The sequence below is a fragment of the Lepidochelys kempii genome, chromosome 9 (assembly GCF_965140285.1).
Source record: "Lepidochelys kempii isolate rLepKem1 chromosome 9, rLepKem1.hap1, whole genome shotgun sequence".
Lineage (NCBI taxonomy): Eukaryota > Metazoa > Chordata > Testudines > Cheloniidae > Lepidochelys > Lepidochelys kempii.
In genome coordinates, this window is record NC_136388.1 from 61,991,061 (window position 1) to 62,009,640 (window position 18,580).

The 18,580-nt window shown below is 44.8% G+C and overlaps 1 protein-coding gene across 1 annotated transcript in view; it reads right to left on the reverse strand.

The window, feature by feature from the left end:
• LOC140917568 (exocyst complex component 1) overlaps positions 1 to 17,016 on the reverse strand; it is a 60,504-nt gene extending 43,488 nt beyond the window's left edge. The window contains exons 1-4 of the mRNA XM_073360683.1: positions 16,962 to 17,016; positions 11,691 to 11,820; positions 6,860 to 6,990; positions 686 to 845 (exon numbers count right to left, since the gene is read on the reverse strand). Of these exons, the coding sequence (XP_073216784.1) occupies positions 686 to 845; positions 6,860 to 6,990; positions 11,691 to 11,814 (415 nt within the window). The 5' untranslated portion in view covers positions 11,815 to 11,820; positions 16,962 to 17,016. The remainder of the gene's footprint in view (positions 1 to 685; positions 846 to 6,859; positions 6,991 to 11,690; positions 11,821 to 16,961) is intronic.
• Positions 17,017 to 18,580: the final 1,564 nt, after the last annotated feature.

An 18,580-nucleotide genomic window follows, 5' to 3' on the forward strand; every position in this document is an offset into this window, starting at 1 on the left:
CTGAAACCAACTTGCACTCCACTATCCAGAACCTGCTGCCAGCACAGACCTCAGGAAGTCCCAACTGAAGGGGTCTGACAGGCAGCAGCCTGATAGCTCCTGATTGGCTCCCCACCCTGTATAAACCCACGGGGCATTCCAGGAAGTACCAGTGTACATTCCAGGCAGCAGTGTAACTCTCCTGTAGCTACCATTCCTATTCTTGCCCTTGAACTCCTGCCTTTGACCTTGGCTTGATTCAGACCTTGCCTGAAATGTGACTTGGAGGTTGATCCGGATCCTCGGCATCAACCCCGGCCTGGAACTTGACTACAAACTCCTCTGCTACTCTAAGCCTTGGGTCTGATGCTGCTTGTGACTGCCCTTTTCAGGATCCTGACATTCCCTCTGTTCTTTTCATTACCCATGCATGCCTTAGATTGCTTTGAGGTGAAGTCATTGGGTATGCCCTTCAAGGAAAGGCAGTCTTTTGACAATCAGGGAGAAAATGGTACCTGTTCTGGAGCACAGTTGAGGCAATCCATTAAAAAATCCCTTCCCCCAGCCCCCAATACTGACTCCAGTCAGGAGGGTCACAAAAAATGCCAAGGTCCCACAAAGCGTGACAGAAATAAGGGACTGAAGCTTACAGGGATCAAGGCAGAGAAAGCCACTCCGCACAAGAGTGACAAGAAGCCATAATTACCTTCCAGTATGCAGGAGGGGATGCTAACAAATGCAATGCTGCTGGAGAGGTATCGGCGGTTCAGCTTCCACAAGCATCTGATAAAGGCATTCTTCTCATCAACGCTGACAGCTGTCCACTTGTAAACCTTATCAAATTGCAACTCAAACTCCAGACATTCCTAGACACCAATTACAAGAACTGCAATTAATCACATTGGTGGCTATAAGGCATTTATTCTACGCTATGTGACACAATTTAACAAATGTGCTGAATGCTGTAAAAGAGAAGACATCCCATGTAGCTAATGCAGCAGGCTCCAGTGTCAAATTGATTGCTTCGCTAATGGAGCATGGGATGAGCAATTTTGGAGGGCTGTAGCTCTGAGATTAGGATTTTTAATGCTACCACAAGGTCACATTGCAAATGAAGAGTCTGACATGGCGTTAATCTGAACTGCGTTCACTGATACAGAGAGTAACTTGATTTTAACAGTTCAATAGCGATGAATCATGTCTGCATCCATGCCACCTTGGGTGCTGATTGTGTCTGCTCTCATAATCCAAGCTGTGTTGGGCCTGGCTAGCAAACAGAGGGGTCCTTGCTAAGGAAAATTCAGATGCTGCTGTAGGTCTTGGTGATTCCGCTTGCAGGTAGGGGATGTTGTGCCAGTGGAGGTGCTGCCCATTGACGCTAAGGTTCTGATATCTTGTGGAGTGGTAGTGTAGCCTAACGAATAGTCCTGTAGCCTAGGACTTAAAGGAGCTGCGTTCTGTTCCCTGCTTGGGTATTGAGTGATCCTGGCAAGTCAGTTCAGCTCTTTGTGTCTCATTTTTCTCATCTGTAAAATGGGGATAACATAAAGTGCTTTAAGATCTACAGCTGAGAAGAGCTAGGCATTACTATGAACCAGATTTTCATCCTCATCTGGCCACCTCCCCTACTGTTTGTTACCCACTACTAGCTGTGTCATGTCAAATAGTCTATGAGCATCGATGGAGCTGCAGAGGCATATCTGTTGGACTAAGTTAGCTAGAAGTCTTATTACCTTCCCGGCAGAATCAGTCCTCTGGTATATTTCATGCTCCTTTAGAGACTCAGGCCAGCTCTTGGCATGTGTTCATACAGTTTCTGGCTGGTAGTCAGATGCAATTTTTCCTTGAGGTACCCTTTTGTTGGGAGAGTTCCCCCTTTTATAGTACTTCATTTCCCATCAGAGGGCACCAGATGGGATCCAACAGGCATAGCCGCATGACTTTGTGAATAACTATAAGCAACGTGCAGACAGTGAGAGTGTGGCAGACAGAGGGATATTTTTGGAGAGTTGTGATTTTAGAACTATGCTTGGGGCAAAGCCCACAGAGTAAACACAGGATGTATCTGTCCACTGAGGAAATACCTTTAGTGGTCCTAACTCAGGCCTGAAATCTGAACCCTCTATTTCCCCAGCAGTTCAGATCATTGGAGAGAAGTTCCAAAAATGGTTTGCCCCATCCCTGTGCTTAACTCTCTCTGCCATGATGCTGCAGCATGTACAATTCTGTGGAGCATCCTGGAACATTCCTGACATTCTCTGCTTCATGCTAAGGAAAGGACACTCTGTGGAAATATGCAAGCACACTCCAGCAACAGTGAAAGGGTGAGGAGCAAGCCAACATCTCCTTTATGGGCATTTAATTTGGCTTGAACTTCTGCCGTGGTACTGAAAGAGAAGCAAATAGTGCAATATGGTCTTTATTTGCTCCGGTTCTTGTATATACTGTCCCCCTCCTCTAGTCCAAAGCAGAGGAAAGCTCTAAAGGCAGTTTTTAAAAAACAAACCCTGCGGTTTACCCCAGCTTCACTGGTTAGCAAGTTGAAAAAGGGAAGCCCTGGGTACCAGAGAAAAAAATGTCAGTTCCCCCTTGTAATGGGGTGGCTTGCCCCTTAATGGCTGGAGGGCCTAGGGCTAGCCAAGCCTGATTACTGAAGGAAGGCTAGGAACCCCCAAACTAATGGAAGAGAGACACTGAACTGAGGTTGGAGCCTGGAAGCCCAGTATAAATCTGAGGACATTAAAGTGAACCCCAGGTAGGGAAATGTTTTAATTTCCTGTTGAGTGTGTTTGAGGATCCCTGAAGAAGGGGAAAACAGAGGCCACAAGAGGGTGCTTAGGTGGTGCCCAGCCCTGTTACACCCCGTTTTAGCCCTTCAATGACAATTAGAAAGAAGAACAGAAGAACTGCCAATCCATCACAGACCAGGGGTGCCTCTGGCTCCTGTCCCTGACTGTGTCTGAAGCCCTCCTTGTGGTATAGATGCAACAGGACTGCTCTGTAATCAACATAAAGGGGATGCTTCACTGAGGCTGTTGCACACTGACAAGCCCTATAGTTATTTCTAGCTCTCAGGCTAACACAGCCTGTTCTGCCTACTGTCACCATCAGGGGTCTCCTGAAGTCCAGGCCTGGACTTCGCTCGCTCCATTATAGGGCCAAGGCTGACTGCTTCTGGCGCATAACGGAGTGAGGGGATACCGAGTGATCAGCTTGGAATATTCAACTCAGCCCTGCGGCTTCCTCAGCCAGCTCATTAGCACTGCGCTGTCCCAGCTTCCGGAAAGTTTGGAGGCAGCATTTATTATTATTGATCCTAATAATAATAATAGGCTCAGACTTTATGATGATTTATTCAGTCTTATGACACTTTACAGGGTGCTTTCTAAACACCTGAAAGTGATACATCACGCACCCATGTGGCTTTATAGGCTCACTAGCAGTCTCTGGAACAGCTTGTAGCAGTGCCATCTGCGGGGAATTTACAACTGGCCTGGTTTATAGCACGCCTTATAAGGCGTTATTAAAGGAGGCGGCTACCCAGGAATCGTTTCATAAATATTAATACAGTTTTTCTCAAGGGAGCTGTAACTTAAAGCGCAGTCGAATCTGCAATGTCAGGGCTCTGACAGCACCAGGGGAGGGCAGGTTCCTCATGAAACACAAGCTCAGAGTACAGGAGCAGGCTGTGAGGTGAACGGGCTCAATGGATGGAGCATAAGCCGTGAACAATCCTTGCACCCTGCCTGGTGTTTGACCATTCACTTTCATTCTGTAGCAGAGGGAGGTTTCTGTATGTTTCTAGTAGTTGATTCACAACAGGTGATGGAGGGATCATTTCTGGGGACTTGGGCTTTTCTCCAGGGAAGGGTGGAATTGCAGTGTCCTTCCTAGGGGCATGAGGGGGTGGACTTGCAGTATTTCTTTTTCGTAAGGTTGGCCCATCAGCAGACCCAATAACAAAACTTTGACTGGTATAGCTGAAGGCGCAGTACCCAGCCCATATAAGCAGGGAGGCTACCCATGCTGATTCTCACAAGCCTGTCTCTGCATCCCACAAGCTGTCCTAACAGGACAATTCAAGTGTCCTGAATGGACTTATGGTGGGGTCTAGTTATAGATGAAACCCAGCTGGGGAGGAGCTGGTTGGTGCTATGAAGAGAGGAAGTGTGGTACACAAAGAGGCTGCAGGGAGAAAGGGAAGGAACTCTGCAGTTTGTCTGTGGGTACTGAAGGGTGGAGAGACTGGCGTGGTCAGGGGGAAAGTTGGTCCTGGGAATTTCTCCTGAGTGGTGAGGTCTGGTGGGAGGCTGGGAGAGATGTGGAGCAGGCTCTGGTGATGGGCTTGGACAGTAGGGCAGGATCTGGACTTCCAGGGAGAGAGCTCTGGGAGGTGTTCAGCTGAGCAGGGGAAATGTGAGAGACATGAAAGAACAAGCTCCAGGAGGGCAGAAGTTGGGTTAAGTTTGTTCTGTTGGTTTGGAATTTTATGGGGGGGATTTCAGGGGAGAGCCCTGTGAGTTCTGGCCCTGGGAGAAGGGAGAACCTAGCGAGGCCTGCAAAAAGTCTTTGATAGGAAGAAGTCCAGAAGGCAGCAGTGAGGAGTCTGATAGAGCTGACCTTGGTTTTTGCTTATGGGGTCCCTGGACTGGAACCCAGTGTAGTACAAGGGCCTGGGGAAGGTGATGGGTGTCCCAGGGAAGGTGATGGCCATCCCCTGAGAAGGAGAGGACAACTGAGAGCCCTGAAGAAAAGGGACTAGGGACCGTGGGCCTCGAGTTGAGGGCTGAAGTCCAGATGGATGGATACATACTCCTGTTTGTTGGCCGTTAGTACCTCTGAAGGGGAGAGACTTTCAAGTGACCTGGCTGGAGGGCTGAATAATGAGAAGAGGTAGATCAGCAGGGCTGGAGCCGCTGTTGGCATAGGGTGTGAGGTGAGGAGAGACTGCTACATTACCCAGTCTAAAGGAATTACAGTCTGGTGGTGGTGTGACTTTGTACAGTGATGCCCTGTCAGTATGTCAGCGTGGTGGCGTTGCATTTGTAAGGATGAAAGTTTGTCTCTAGCCAAGGTGACATCATGATGCAGACATATCCCAGCATACCAGTGCAGCCTTCTCGTGAGATTATTACACGAGATTAATAAATTCAAATGATAGGCAATGTCTACATTTCTGGGATGCAACATGTGGTGCTCAGTTTGCTGCCCATTTGCCCCAATGCCTGCTGCTATTGGAGCAAAATGTTTTAAATTTCTATTTTGATTCTTTCTTCAAGATTATCATCACAGAAAAGCGTGGTCTATTTTGCTACTGGTATGTAACTGCTATGCCTTTGTTTTCTGTGTACTGTCCCTCTTAAATCTCCAAATACTGGGCTGTCTGCCAAGATAGGCAGCCATTTTTTGTCCAGGTCAGTGCAGACTGTTACAAAGGAGACACTATGTGCTCCCTTGTGGAGCCTCTACTTTTGTTCGTTCTTGTTTTGTTGTTCTCTTAAGCCCTGATTGGGCCTGGAAAGACTCCCACTGATTTAATGGAGAGTAGAATCCGGGCTGTCATCTAAATTAAAGATCAGGCTGGTGGAAAGTATCTGTGTGCTGTCTATGCATGGAGGAACGTAACAAAATGAAATGTCAGTTCAGCTTGCAACTTTTGATCAAAACCTCCCTGCAAAGTTGGAAGTATTATTTTCTAAGCAAGTCCTAATGAGCAGGCTATGTTTCTCACTCTTTTTGGCGCCTGCAGGCATGTCTTTGAGACAGAATGGAAAACTATTTAGATGACTTCCTTTCATTTACTTCTATGTTTGTACAAACATGGGCTCATTGCCAAGGCCCCTGGCACAGTCCCATTAATAAAAAACTAATTATAACAAATTTAACATGCTGCCAACAACAGGCGGCAGAAATGAAATACCTCTTTCCAAGAGCTCTCTGCCAACTGCCATAATGTCACCGTTGAAGCACAAACTGACAGCAACCCACCACCCACACTCTCCAAGAAACATCCTTACAATAAATACCCTCTGGTTAAGTATTAAATAGCTTAGACAGATGCCTGTAAATAACCTGCATCAGTGTGGGCAAACAGATGGGTCTTGCAATGGGGTCTGCAAACAGTGGGTGATCTCTCAAGTGGAGCGCTTTGCAGAGTTGAGGACCAAGTCCATCTCCAAAGTCTGTATGAAGACCGCTAGAAAAAGCGCTTGAAAGCTCTCATTTGCCAGGAGGGTGCAGGCTATGTATGACTACGATGCGTGACTGTTGCACTGACAGAACCTGATTCAACCCCCATTTAAATCAGTGGATGCTCCTGTTGGCTCTGGTGGGAGCTGGATCAGGCTCTGCCAATGCAACAATCACTCATTGCTCAACCCGCTCTGAGTTCCATTCAACCTGCTACTGCTACTCTCGTCCCTCTACTTCTTTGTGTCAAGGAAGGAGGAGCATTTCCCTGCTTGCTACCCACCTTCCCCACCTCCTAAACAGCCCTACCCCTATCCCAAAAGAGACATGAGAAAAGTCCAAAGCACTCCGGTAGGGTTGGTACATTGCCCGGGAATGGGCAGACCCTGGGCAAAACCTTGCCAAGGAAAGGAAAAGGCTGGCATGTTTCCTGCAGTGATTTTCTTCTCACAAGATTTTATTGAGCTCAAAGTTTGTTCCACCTTGTTTCGTTGTGGATTAAAAGCAATTTGGGTCCATTCTCTCATCCCCATCCGCTGCCTACACACACATGCATTCTTCTTACTGAAAACTAAGACCAGGGCTAAGTACCTCTGGCTTCATATCCTCTGCCCATCCATTCCTCTCTCTGTTCACCATCATGTATTCTCTCATGCCCTTTACCCTGATAGGAAGCAGGGGTTAACAGTACCTGTTTGACATTCTTCCCATCTACTAGCTTCAGATCCTTTAAGGGCCACCTGTCAGTCATCTTGTACTGATCACCTCGATCCGCCTTCTTTACCTTCTCTAGGAACAACTGCATTGGCCTACAAGCAGCCACTGGATGGGAGAAGGCAGAAAAAACTGACGTTACTGCTGGCCTGAGATACACATTCAAAGTGCACAAGTACGTGTCCGACTGGCTGATATGTAGGGTTACAAACACTGTATTGACACTGCTTTTCCGTGAATGCTACCATATGGGATTTGGTCTCATAGAACTACTTGAATGAATTTTCTGATTCAGAACCTAGGTTTCCCCCATTCTAGGTGAGTGCCCTAACCACTGGGTTGTTCAATCAGTTAGGTTCTCACAACATCTCCTGTTGGTGCTGTTCAATTTTTGTATAAATAATTAAATATTCATTAGGCCATGGAGACTCCCTGTACTGGCAGTTAGGGCACTCTTCTCAGATGTATGAAACCCAGATTCAAGTCCCTGCTCCATATTGGGGACTCAAACTCGCTTCTCCCACATCAGTCCCTAGCCACTGGGCTATTGGCTATTCTGGGGGATATGTGAGAGTGGGGTCCCTCTCTTATGTTTTTTCACACCGAGTTTTCGAAAGGTATGGTGTTCTATGCCTGTTTTTCACAAAATGGAATTCTTGTTTTCTGACCAGCCTAAAGTGGGATTGAGTCACCCAGGAGACCAAATCTTATGGAAACTCAATCTGTCTTAAGCTCCTAAATCAACTAGATGCTACTGAAACTCTCTGTAGAGTAATAGAGAGACAGAATTATGGTGTTCTTCAATACTGCACCTGTTATAAATTCTTTGCTCCAGACCGATCTTTAAATCAGGTTACATGTTGTCATGATCTTTACCAAAAAGTTGGCATGTAATATACCACTGGAAAACTAATAACTCACTGATCATTAATATTGAGTAATGTATGTACAGGATGTGTACAAAGAGTTATATATGTGCGAGAATTATGTATGTTTGGCAAGCAATGCATAAGCCCAGTCTGCCCTAGATATAGGAATGCGTATTTGCTTGTCTGATCCTCCTGGTTATCTGGCAGAGACAATGAAGGTATATTTACATAAAAGGTAAAGAAAGCCAGCAACCTGATGAGTGGGGGGGAGAGAGGGTCTGAACCTCAAATGATAAGCAGCCAAATGTTTACAATGTTACTGTATTATAAATGGGTATTGGGTAAGGTCTTTTATGTAAGCCTGTGGCACACTGGTGATCAATATTACCGTGAAATATCTGTATTAACACTACATGAGGAATTATGGATACTCCCTGATATTATACTTTAAAGTCTGACCAAGCATGGGCAGAAACAGGTTTTTTCCCTTACAGGAAGGCCACGATCTACCCATCTCGAATGTAAATTAAGCATTATGGAATCCAAACAATGGAAGCCGAAACGGAAAGCCGTTTTGGTATCCATCACTGGGGCACTCAAGGGGCCAGTGCTCTTGAAATCTCAGAATGTTGGGTCCATCAGCCAAGAGGGTTGAAGTCTCTGGTAACTGAATATAGGTGAGAACATGCTTAGGCAAAGATTGTAACTTGTTGAAATTAAGTATTAGAGTAATCTTACTTTTGTTTGTCACCATTTCTGTCTTTACTCCTTATACTTGGTATCACTTAAACCTGTGATGTTGTTTAATAAACTTGTCTGTCCTTTACTATAAACCAGTTCAGTGCAGTGACTGAAGTAAGAGTTTGTCAAACCCCAGTTAAATTAATAAGCTGTTGTCTCTTTAAAGGAGCAATGAACTTAACTTTTGGGAGTATTCCAGGAGAGGGCTTGGCCTCTTCAGGGAGATGTCTCTGGGGAACTCGGGAGTTGGGATTCACTGTTTGTTACCCGCTAGGCAAGATTTGGTCAGGCAGAATCCTGAAGAGTTGGCTGGCATGGCAGACAAGCTGGTGTGTCAGGGAGTTGTCACACAGCTTAGCAGTAGCAAAATTCTCATTTGCTGAGGCTGAAAGGGGTAACACTGTAACTCACAATTCTGGGAACCTCAGCGGATTGTCATATTGGCAGATGGTTTGGGGGAAATTTGGGACTGGGAGGGTGTTGGGGTCAGCCTGCAAAGAGTAACTAAATTAAAACCAATAGTAAAAGGTTCTATAGTCATATAAATAGGAAGAAAACAAAGAAAGAAGAAGTGGGACCGCTAAAAACTGAGGATGGAGTGGAGGTCAAGGATAATCTAGGCATGGCCCAATATCTAAACAAATACTTTGCCTCAGTCTTTAATAAGACTAAAGAGGATCTTAGGGATAATGGTAGCATGATAAATGGGAATGAGGATATGGAGGTAGACATCACCATATCTGAGGTAGAAGCGAAACTCAAACAGCTTAATGGGACTAAATCGGGGGGCCCAGATAATCTTCATCCAAGAATATTAAAAGAATTGGCACAAGAAATTGCAAGCCCATTAGCAAGAATTTTTAATGAATCTGCAAACTCAGGGGTTGTACCGTATGATTGGAGAATTGCTAACATAGTTCCTATTTTTAAGAAAGGGAAAAAAAGTGATCCAAGTAATTATAGGCCTGTTAGTTTGACATCTGTAGTATGCAAGGTCTTGGAAAAAATTTTGAAGGAGAAGGTAGTTAAGGACATTGAAGTCAATGGTAAATGGGACAAAATACAACATGGTTTTACAAAAGGTAGATCGTGCCAAACCAACCTGATCTCCTTCTTTGAGAGAGTAACAGATTTTTTAGATAAAGGAAACGCAGTGGATCTAATTTACTTAGATTTTAGTAAGGCGTTTGATACTGTGCCACATGGGGAATTATTAGTTAAATTGGATAAGATGGGCATCAATAGGAAAATTGAAAGGTGGATAGGGAATTGGTTAAAGGGGAGACTACAACGGGTCCTACTGAAAGGTGAACTGTCAAGTTGGAGGGAGGTTACCAGTGGAGTTCCTCAAGGATCAGTTTTGGGACCAATCTTATTTAATCTTTTTATTACTGACCTGGGCACAAAAAGTGGGAGTGTGCTAATAAAGTTTGCAGATGATACAAAGCTGGGAGGTATTGCTAATTTAGAGAAGGACAGGGATACCCTACAGGAGGATCTGGATGACCTTGTAAACTGGAGTAATAGGAATAGGATGAAATTTAATAGTGAGAAGTGTAAGGTCATGCATTTAGGGATTAATAACAAGAATTTTAGTTATAAGCTAGGGACGCATCAACTAGAAGTAACGGAGGAGGAAAAGGACCTTGGAGTATTGGTTGATCATAGGATGACTATGAGCTGCCAGTGTGATATGGCTGTGAAAAAAGCTAATGTCATCTTGGGATGCATCAGGAGAGGTATTTCCAGTAGGGATAAGGAGGTTTTAGTACCGTTATATAAGGCACTGGTGAGACCTCACCTGGAATACTGTGTGCAGTTCTGGTCTCCCATGTTTAAGAAGGATGAATTCAAACTGGAACAGGTACAGAGAAGGGCTACTAGGATGATCCGAGGAATGGAAAACTTGTCTTATGAAAGGAGACTCAGGGAGCTTGGCTTGTTTAGCCTAACTAAAGGAAGGTTGAGGGGAGATATGATTGCTCTCTATAAATATATCAGAGGGATAAATACCAGAGAGGGAGAGGAATTATTTAAACTCAGTACCAATGTGGACACAAGAACAAATGGATATAAACTGGCCACTAGGAAATTTAGATTAGAAATTAGACGAAGGTTTCTAACCATCAGAGGAGTGAAGTTTTGGAATAGCCTTCCGAGGGAAGTAGTGGGGGCAAAAGATCTATCTTGCTTTAAGATTAAACTCGATAAGTTTATGGAGGAGATGGTATGATGGGATAACATGGTTTTGGTAATTAAATATTCATGGTAAATAGGCCCAATGGCCTGTGATGGGTTTTTAGATGGGGTAAGATCCAAGTTACCCGGGAAAGAATTTTCTGTAGTATCTGGCTGATGAATCTTGCCCATATGCTCAGGGTTTAGCTGATCGCCATATTTGGGGTCGGGAAGGAATTTTCCTCCAGGGCAGATTGGAAGGCCCTGGAGGTTTTTCGCCTTCCTCTGTAGCATGGGGCACGGGTCACTTGCTGGAGGATTCTCTGCTCCTTGAGGTCTTCAAACTACAATTTGAGGACTTCAATAGCACAGATATAGGTGTGAGGTCTTTTTTAGGAGTGGTGGGTGAAATTCTGTGGCCTGCATTGTGCAGGAGGTCAGACTAGATGATCATAATGGTCCCTTCTGACCTAAATATCTATGAATCTATGAAACTGGGAAGTGGAAGCCAGGGTGTGGCCTGCATGCTTGTATGTTGGCAGGCATAGTCAGGGCTGTGAGCCACAGTAGCCCAGCATTTAAGGCTTCCAGGGTTGCAAGGCAGGTGATGACCCCTGACTGGTCTGGGTTGAACCCCAAAGTGTCACAATGAGACATTAATGGGAATAATAGTTACTAATATAGGGAGTAGCCCTGTAAATTGTTAGCCTTTCTATAGGCTGTTGGGAGATCTTTATGCAGCCAAAGCGAACCCCTGCCTCCTTCATCTCCAGCTCTTAACATGCTATGATGTGAAATCTTGTGATAAACCACCCTAAGGTCCAGGTACTTTTTGATTTTAATATTAAAAGTATCATATAAAAAAAGACAAGTACCTTCTCTGCGGTAATTAAACTTACCAGGAAATTACTCACCAGGAAATTACCCACCAGAGATTAAATCAACAGTTCCTCCAAAATACCTGACCACATCACAACAGCCTTTTGTGTGCCATTTTCTCTGTGCTACCAAGGCACTTACCAACTACACAGAGGATGGAGTTCTTCCTCTTCTTTCCTGTTTTCCAGACATGGACGATTTCCAGCAGTCTCTCATTCTGGGGGTTAAACACATCCTTCTCCAGTAAGATCCAGGGAGAGGCCATGGTGAGCTGTGCATGAGACAGTAAGCAACAATAATTGTGCTCTTTCCCCTTACATTTGTCTGTCATCAGAACCTGGGTGACGGTCCCTTTGGCCCTCCACTCCCAGGGTATGAAAATAAATAGATAAGTGCCCTGTCTGTTTGATGCACTTTGATAAATATGCATTATTACACAGACACTGTGATTCTATGGCTCTGAGTCTTCAGTGCCTTGCACCTTGTGTTCAAAGTGAGTGCAAAGTAAGTTGTCATAGATTTTTTTAGAGCCAACAGGGACAATTATGATCATGTAGTCAGACCTCCTGCACAACACAGACCAAAATAGCTTCAACAGTGATTCCTGCATCAAGTACATAACTCCTGATTGTCTTTTCGAGAGACGTCCAGATCGGAGTGTTAGGCTATGGCTACACTTATATGACACAGCTGCAGCAGTGTAGCAGTTCAGTGTAGACATGCACTCCAGCGATGGGAGGGGTTCTGCCATCACTGTAGTTAATCCACCTCCCCGATCTAGCACTGTCTACAGCAGGGGTTAGGTTGGCATAGCTACAAGTCTCAGGGGTTTATCATGCGCCTGAGAGATGTAGCGATGCTGATGTATGTTTTCAGTGTAGTGCAACCCTTAGTATTTCATACTCACTGTGACCTGGTGTAAATAACTCCCAAAAATTCAAAGCACTGGAGAGTCAGGCCTAGTATTTGAGAAGAATCTTAAATATTTCCCAGTTCTCAATATATTTCAAATACAGAGCAAGGAGTAAAAGATTCACTAGCACAACATTGTAATGACTATCTCACATTAGTATAGGAATTTCAATTCCCAGGAATATCAAACTGTTTCAACTGTGAGCATGTCTCCCTCATGCTGGTATAAATCAGGATTAAATCCATCAAAGTCAATGGAGTTACTCCAGTTTAAAACTTGCATAACAGTTATGACAATCAAGCCCCAGTGTGTATATAGTCATATAGGACTAGAAAGTGTCCTTAAATACAGCCCTAAGCAAGGGATGATGCATAAATTGCACCTACCCAGGCATAGTTCCAAGAGGCTTGGGGACTCAGGGATACAAACTTTTTGATTTTGAAAATTCCCACCATGTGACTAAGCTCACCAATCAAAACTAGCAGTATTGGGGGAGGGAACCCTGGAAAATCAAAATGCAAAGACCCAGAACAACCACCAGGTTACTTTTTTTCCCCATGTAAAGTTTCCTTCCAAAAGATAGGGGCTGTTTATTTGTTTTGTTTGGTTTTTAAATTAAAGTGACTTGGTAAAAAATTATTTTCCAACCTTTAATAAAAGCCCAAATGTTGATTTTTTTAAAAAAAAATATTTAGTCAGAAATATTTGGTCTATTTTGTAGAGAGCCTGGTTCATGATTGGGACTCTTAGATGTGACCTTCATACAAAATATTAGTTTTTATGAATGGCGTAATAAAGAAAATTTACCATTATGCACATCATTTAAACATTAACAGCTGTGGACATCACCAGCTAAGGTTAACTGTAGAATTCCCAAACCCAACCTTAAAAAACGCACTGTGAATCTGCACACATGCAGGCTCTGGACATGTTTTTAAGCAGTAAATAAATGCTTAGGAAAGGCATTTGGCAACATAATGAAAGAAGAAGAGCACTGAGGGTGAGCAGAGGTAGAGTACAGGGGGAGATGTAGACTGGCAGCATGCCTCTGGGTTGTCCTAGATATTAGAGGGCCTTGGGAGCAATCGGGCAATGTGAGGACTTGGTCATCTTGGTCATTACCAGGAAGTGATCCTGTGACCACCAGAGCTAAGACCATGAGATTCTACAGTTTGACCTAAAAAGTGAGTATCCAGGCTGGGCAATGATAAGGCACAGAGGGGCGCAGGGAACACATACTGGGCAGTGGGGGCTACTTGGACAGCTGAAGGGCCCTGCTTTCCTACTTACTGCAGCCTTTACAGGCTTCTGGGGGTCGCCCCCTGTGCTGTCCACCTGACTGTTTTACCTCAGTGAGCCTAACTAGGCTCCTGGGGACTGACTGGGCCTCCAAGGCCCTTAGGGGTCGGGGAATGAAGCCAACACTCCCACCGAGGCCTATCTACACTGGATCTGTCCAGAGCTACCCTACGCTGGCTTAGCAAAACACCTCTGAAAGAGCTGCATCCAGTTGGCATTATGTGGCAATTTTGAAGTCCCAGATCAGGTGCCCATGGTTAAATACTCCCCCATTCCCCCAGACACAGCAGTCTCCCCCACAGGCTGTATTCTCCCCTCTGCTAATGTTCTGCCCCATTAATGCTATCGCTCCCTGCAGTCTAGCACTCCCCAATGCCCTCCCAACCCTCCTCCCCTCAACCCCTCAGTTCGCGCCCCCCACCCATAACCCCTCCAGGCCCCTTGCATACAAGCTGGGCAGTACTCCTTGCTCAGCAGCTCCCTGCTGCTGCTGGGCCGGTGGCTGCTTCTCCTTCCCTCCCCTGCTGGCTGCTCCCCCCTCGGCACCCTCCACAGGCCCCGCTGGGTCGGTGTTTGGGTGAAGGGGATTGGCTGGCAGGATCAGGAGGGGACAGAGTCTCAGCCACCACCGCAACTCCTCTCCTCCAGTTCCTTCCGCCACTGAATTAGTGGGTTCCTCTCCCTCAAGCCTGGGGGCTATTGCAGGTCTTCCAGGATCATAGAGAACAGGCAGGGCACTTGCCAAGAGAGTGAAATGGGCTTCTCTAGTCTCCCTCCCAGCATTATATGGCTCCAATCCAGTGGAGGAAGGGTTCAGAAAGACCCTCTCCCGTAGGGGGAATCTTACACCGTAAATGCCCTGTGCAGAGACTGAGAGACCCCCAGGCTGTGTGAGACACTGGGACTCTGAAAAATGGCTGCCACTGAGTATGGATGGGCTGAAAATCATGAGACACCGGTAGGGGATTTTAACATGCATGCAATTTTTGATTGATTAGCAAATAAACACTTGTAACTGGTCACTTTCCAAACTTGCTGAGAAATATCTTTTCTAATACTATTTTAAGTATCCCAATGTGCCAACAAATCAGCTGCTCCAGTCAGAAATTAGAAAGGGTAAAAACAAGGGAGTAGAAAATCAAGTAAAAGTAGAAGCTTTAACTATGGAATCCTGGGTATTCCTCCCTGTTTCTGTATTTCTCTTCCTTTGATCTTTGTTATTAGGAAAATGGTGGTGGGGGGGTGTTTAAATTCTCCTCCCAATTACATTGCTAACATGCCCCGTTGACATCCGCAGTTGTACCAGTCAAGCTGAAAGAGAGAAATTTTAATTTTTCATCTGCTACTGTTGATTGTGCGCCTGAACATACTTCTCAGCACACAGAGGTCTAAATGTGAAACATGATGTGTGATCAAGTCTCAAAATAAAAATACATAGCTCTCATATAGCTGTTTTCATCAGTAGATCTCAAAGTATTTTACAAAGGATGTCAGGATCATTATCCCTTGAACTTGAATGCCTGGTATTAACTGAGGATATTGAGCTGGTTGAAAATCACAATTCCTATAACGTGGGAGGTGGTTTGTCCTGGCAGATGTAGTCCAGACAGCTAGCCCGGCCTAGGGTGACTAGATGTCCCGATTTTATAGGGAGTAGGGACAGTCCTGATATTTGGGGCTTTTTCTTTTATAGGTGTCTATTACCCCCAGGCCTGTCCTGATTTTTAACACTGGCTATCTGATCACCCTAGCCCAGCCCACAGACGAAGATGGATACATGACTACAGAGACGTGGCAGCAGCACAGGCCGACAAAGATTAACATCAAACTGATCCAGAAACAAACATTTTGATTCAGGTTGACAAACCAGAATGTTTCGATGTGGGTTGCCCCAACTTGAAAGGAAATGGTTTTTTTCGATTTCCCTGATGGAACATTGAAAAATTTCAGAAAAAAATTGAAATTTTCTCCTGGAAAATTGCACTTATGGGTAAACTGCATTTTCTATCGAAAATATATTTTGCTGGAAAATTCCCGAGCATCTGTACTCTCTAACTGCAGGTTCCTGGTTCTGCATTTCTAATATAAATACTGTTTGACAATAAAAGGGAGGGGATGCCAGTTAGTGACTGTTATCATCATTTCGGCAACAGCCGATTGTGACTTTGTAAACAGTCTATCAATTTCAATAATAAGCTGCAAGGAACCCAGGAAGCAAAGATTGTGTTTGATGCAAATGTGTTAGTAATTAAGAACCAGAAAAGAAACCGTGTAAAAACAAAACTATTTTGAAGGAACAGCATTGATTTTAAAATAACGATTTTGAAAGTTTCCCATGAGACATCAGCAATTTCTTAATATAAATAGGGATTGTGCAGCTAAATCAAATAAATTAAACCCTTCATGTACATCTTACTTAGACAGTGATTAACCTTTCAGCTCAACTGTTTATTTACACAGACTGCAATCACTCCCATGATTATTTAAACTTTTTTTCTGGTGCTGGAGCAAGAAAGAGATTTATCTTTACAATCATTCTACTGCCATCACTTTGAATGCAAATCCTCTAGCTAGGTTTTCTTTGCCTCCCCATTCCTGACGGCTTTTCAATCCTCTCCATTTCAGGCCTTGCTAATGATATTCACCTACAAAGAGACAGCCTTGAGACCAGACCATATACATCTGCTATTTTGAACACGTTAATACATAGAATTATAGAATATCAGGGTTGGAAGGGACCTTAGGAGGTCATCTAGTCCAACCCCCCTGCTCAAAGCAGGACCAATCCCCAATTTTGGGCCCAGATCCCTAAATGGGCCCCTCAAGGATTGAGTTCACAACCCTAGGTTTAGCAGGCCAATGCTCAAACCACTGAGCTATCCCTCACCCCCCTATAATACGATCTAAGCAACCCCTTAAGGGAAATGATTGAAAGTCAAGCTAATAAAGGGACCATCATCTCCTCTCTAACTTAATACAGAAAGCACAATATCTTATCTGAATGTAACCAAAGAGCAATCTGTAACCTACCTATTTTAACCCCTTGTGTTCTAGAAAGAATCTGTAATATTTAAGGTTTCAGAGTAGCAGGATCTCATTGAAACCCCCCAGAGATCTGCACAAAAATCCAGATCACCAATCCAGAAAGGGTACAAACAGCAAGATAAATGTTAGCAAGAGGAAGATCACTGAGACTTTACCAGCTGTATCTTGTTGAGGACAAATTGTGGGATTTCAGTCGCAGGAAGCTTTAGAACAGGAAACGGTACGTTTGCGAAATGAAAGCTTTAAGAGCAAAACAGGAAGTCTGAAGAACCTGAGTGATGGTGCTGAAAGCAGCAGACTTGAGGTTGGGGCAGGAAATAGCTCATGCGAACATCCAGAGCGGAGAGCGGCACAAGGCAGGTGTGGCTTAGAATAAGCAAAGTGTCAAAGCAGCCATAGATAAAATCAGTTGTTGGCAGGAGGCAAAATGGTGTGAAATTGGCTTTTCTTTTCTTTGTTTGAAAAGGTTTGAAGTTCTGAATGGAAGACAGGTATGGTGTGAACAGCTCCCAATAGGACATTGCTTTTCTCCTCACCACATAAAGATGGCCATCAATTTCTTCTCCTATAAAAGGGTGATTTCAGGGCTGTTGTACTATAGATTTTGGAATGAGACAGAGTAATGATGGGATTGTGATAGACCCTGGTTCAGCAAAGCACATGAGCAGATGCTTATCTGTAAGCATGTGTTTTTCCGACTGAAGTCAGTGGGTTGGCAGACGTTTTGGAGTAGAAGGGGGTGTCGGTGTTGTGAGAGTCATTCTCATGGTGGAAAGGTTTTTCAAAGAGGAAGGTTTTGCAGCATTTCCTAAAGTTGGTCAGAGTCTGGATCGGCCTGAAATCTTCTGGAAGATTGTTCAACAGCCAGATCCCCTTAACAGAGAATGCTTTGCTCCAGCTCTCACGTGTTTTGGGCTCTGCATTGTCCCAGAGAAGCGCAGCTGTCATAGAGGTTCAGAGATTGAAATTTGGTCTTTCATGTGGCTGGGGCTTGAGCCTTTAACTGCTTTGGAGATTAGGACCAAGGCCTTAAACTGGCATCGAGAGCTGACTGGAAGCCAGGCGAGGGACTTAAGCCTGATGTTCTTGTGGTGACCGAGCCATGGAGAAGGTGGCCAGCCACGTTCTATACCAGCTGGGGCCTATGCCTCATCTACACATTCAGCTTCAGAGACCGCAAATTACAGTAGTCCAGCCTGGAGGTGACCAAATGCATAGATCACTGTAGCCAGGTCCTTGTCCATAAGGAAGGGAGGAAGTTTCCGAGAGAGCTGGAGGTGAAAGAAGGCGTTTTTAGATACTGATGCAACCTGGTCATCTGGGCTTAATTTGGAGTCCAACAGGACTCTGGAGACTTCAGACCAGATCCTGTCCCAAGCTGTGACTGCGCCAAGGCCTTGAACAATTTTGGTGTTGGCTATCTCCTAAAGACAAGCTGAGCACCCTCAATTCCCATTGACTGCAACAGCGGTTAAAGGTGCATGTAGATCTCTTCAGGAGCAGGCTCCTAGTGCCCAGCAGCAATAGGGTGCCTACAGATGCTCCAGGACATTTACTGCCTGTAACTTTTTCATCTGTGAAAGGTCTGACAGGCTGTTGCAGTTGCAACATGGATGACACACAGAAGGTCACAGGAAAACACCCTGATGCCTTTTGAGGATGGAAACTGAATTCCAGGCCGAGTGAGCCTTTCAGGTCTAATTCTGTGGACACTGCAGAAGCCTATCCATTAGAATATCATTTAAATATATTGGTGGCAACCCTTCTTCTGCCC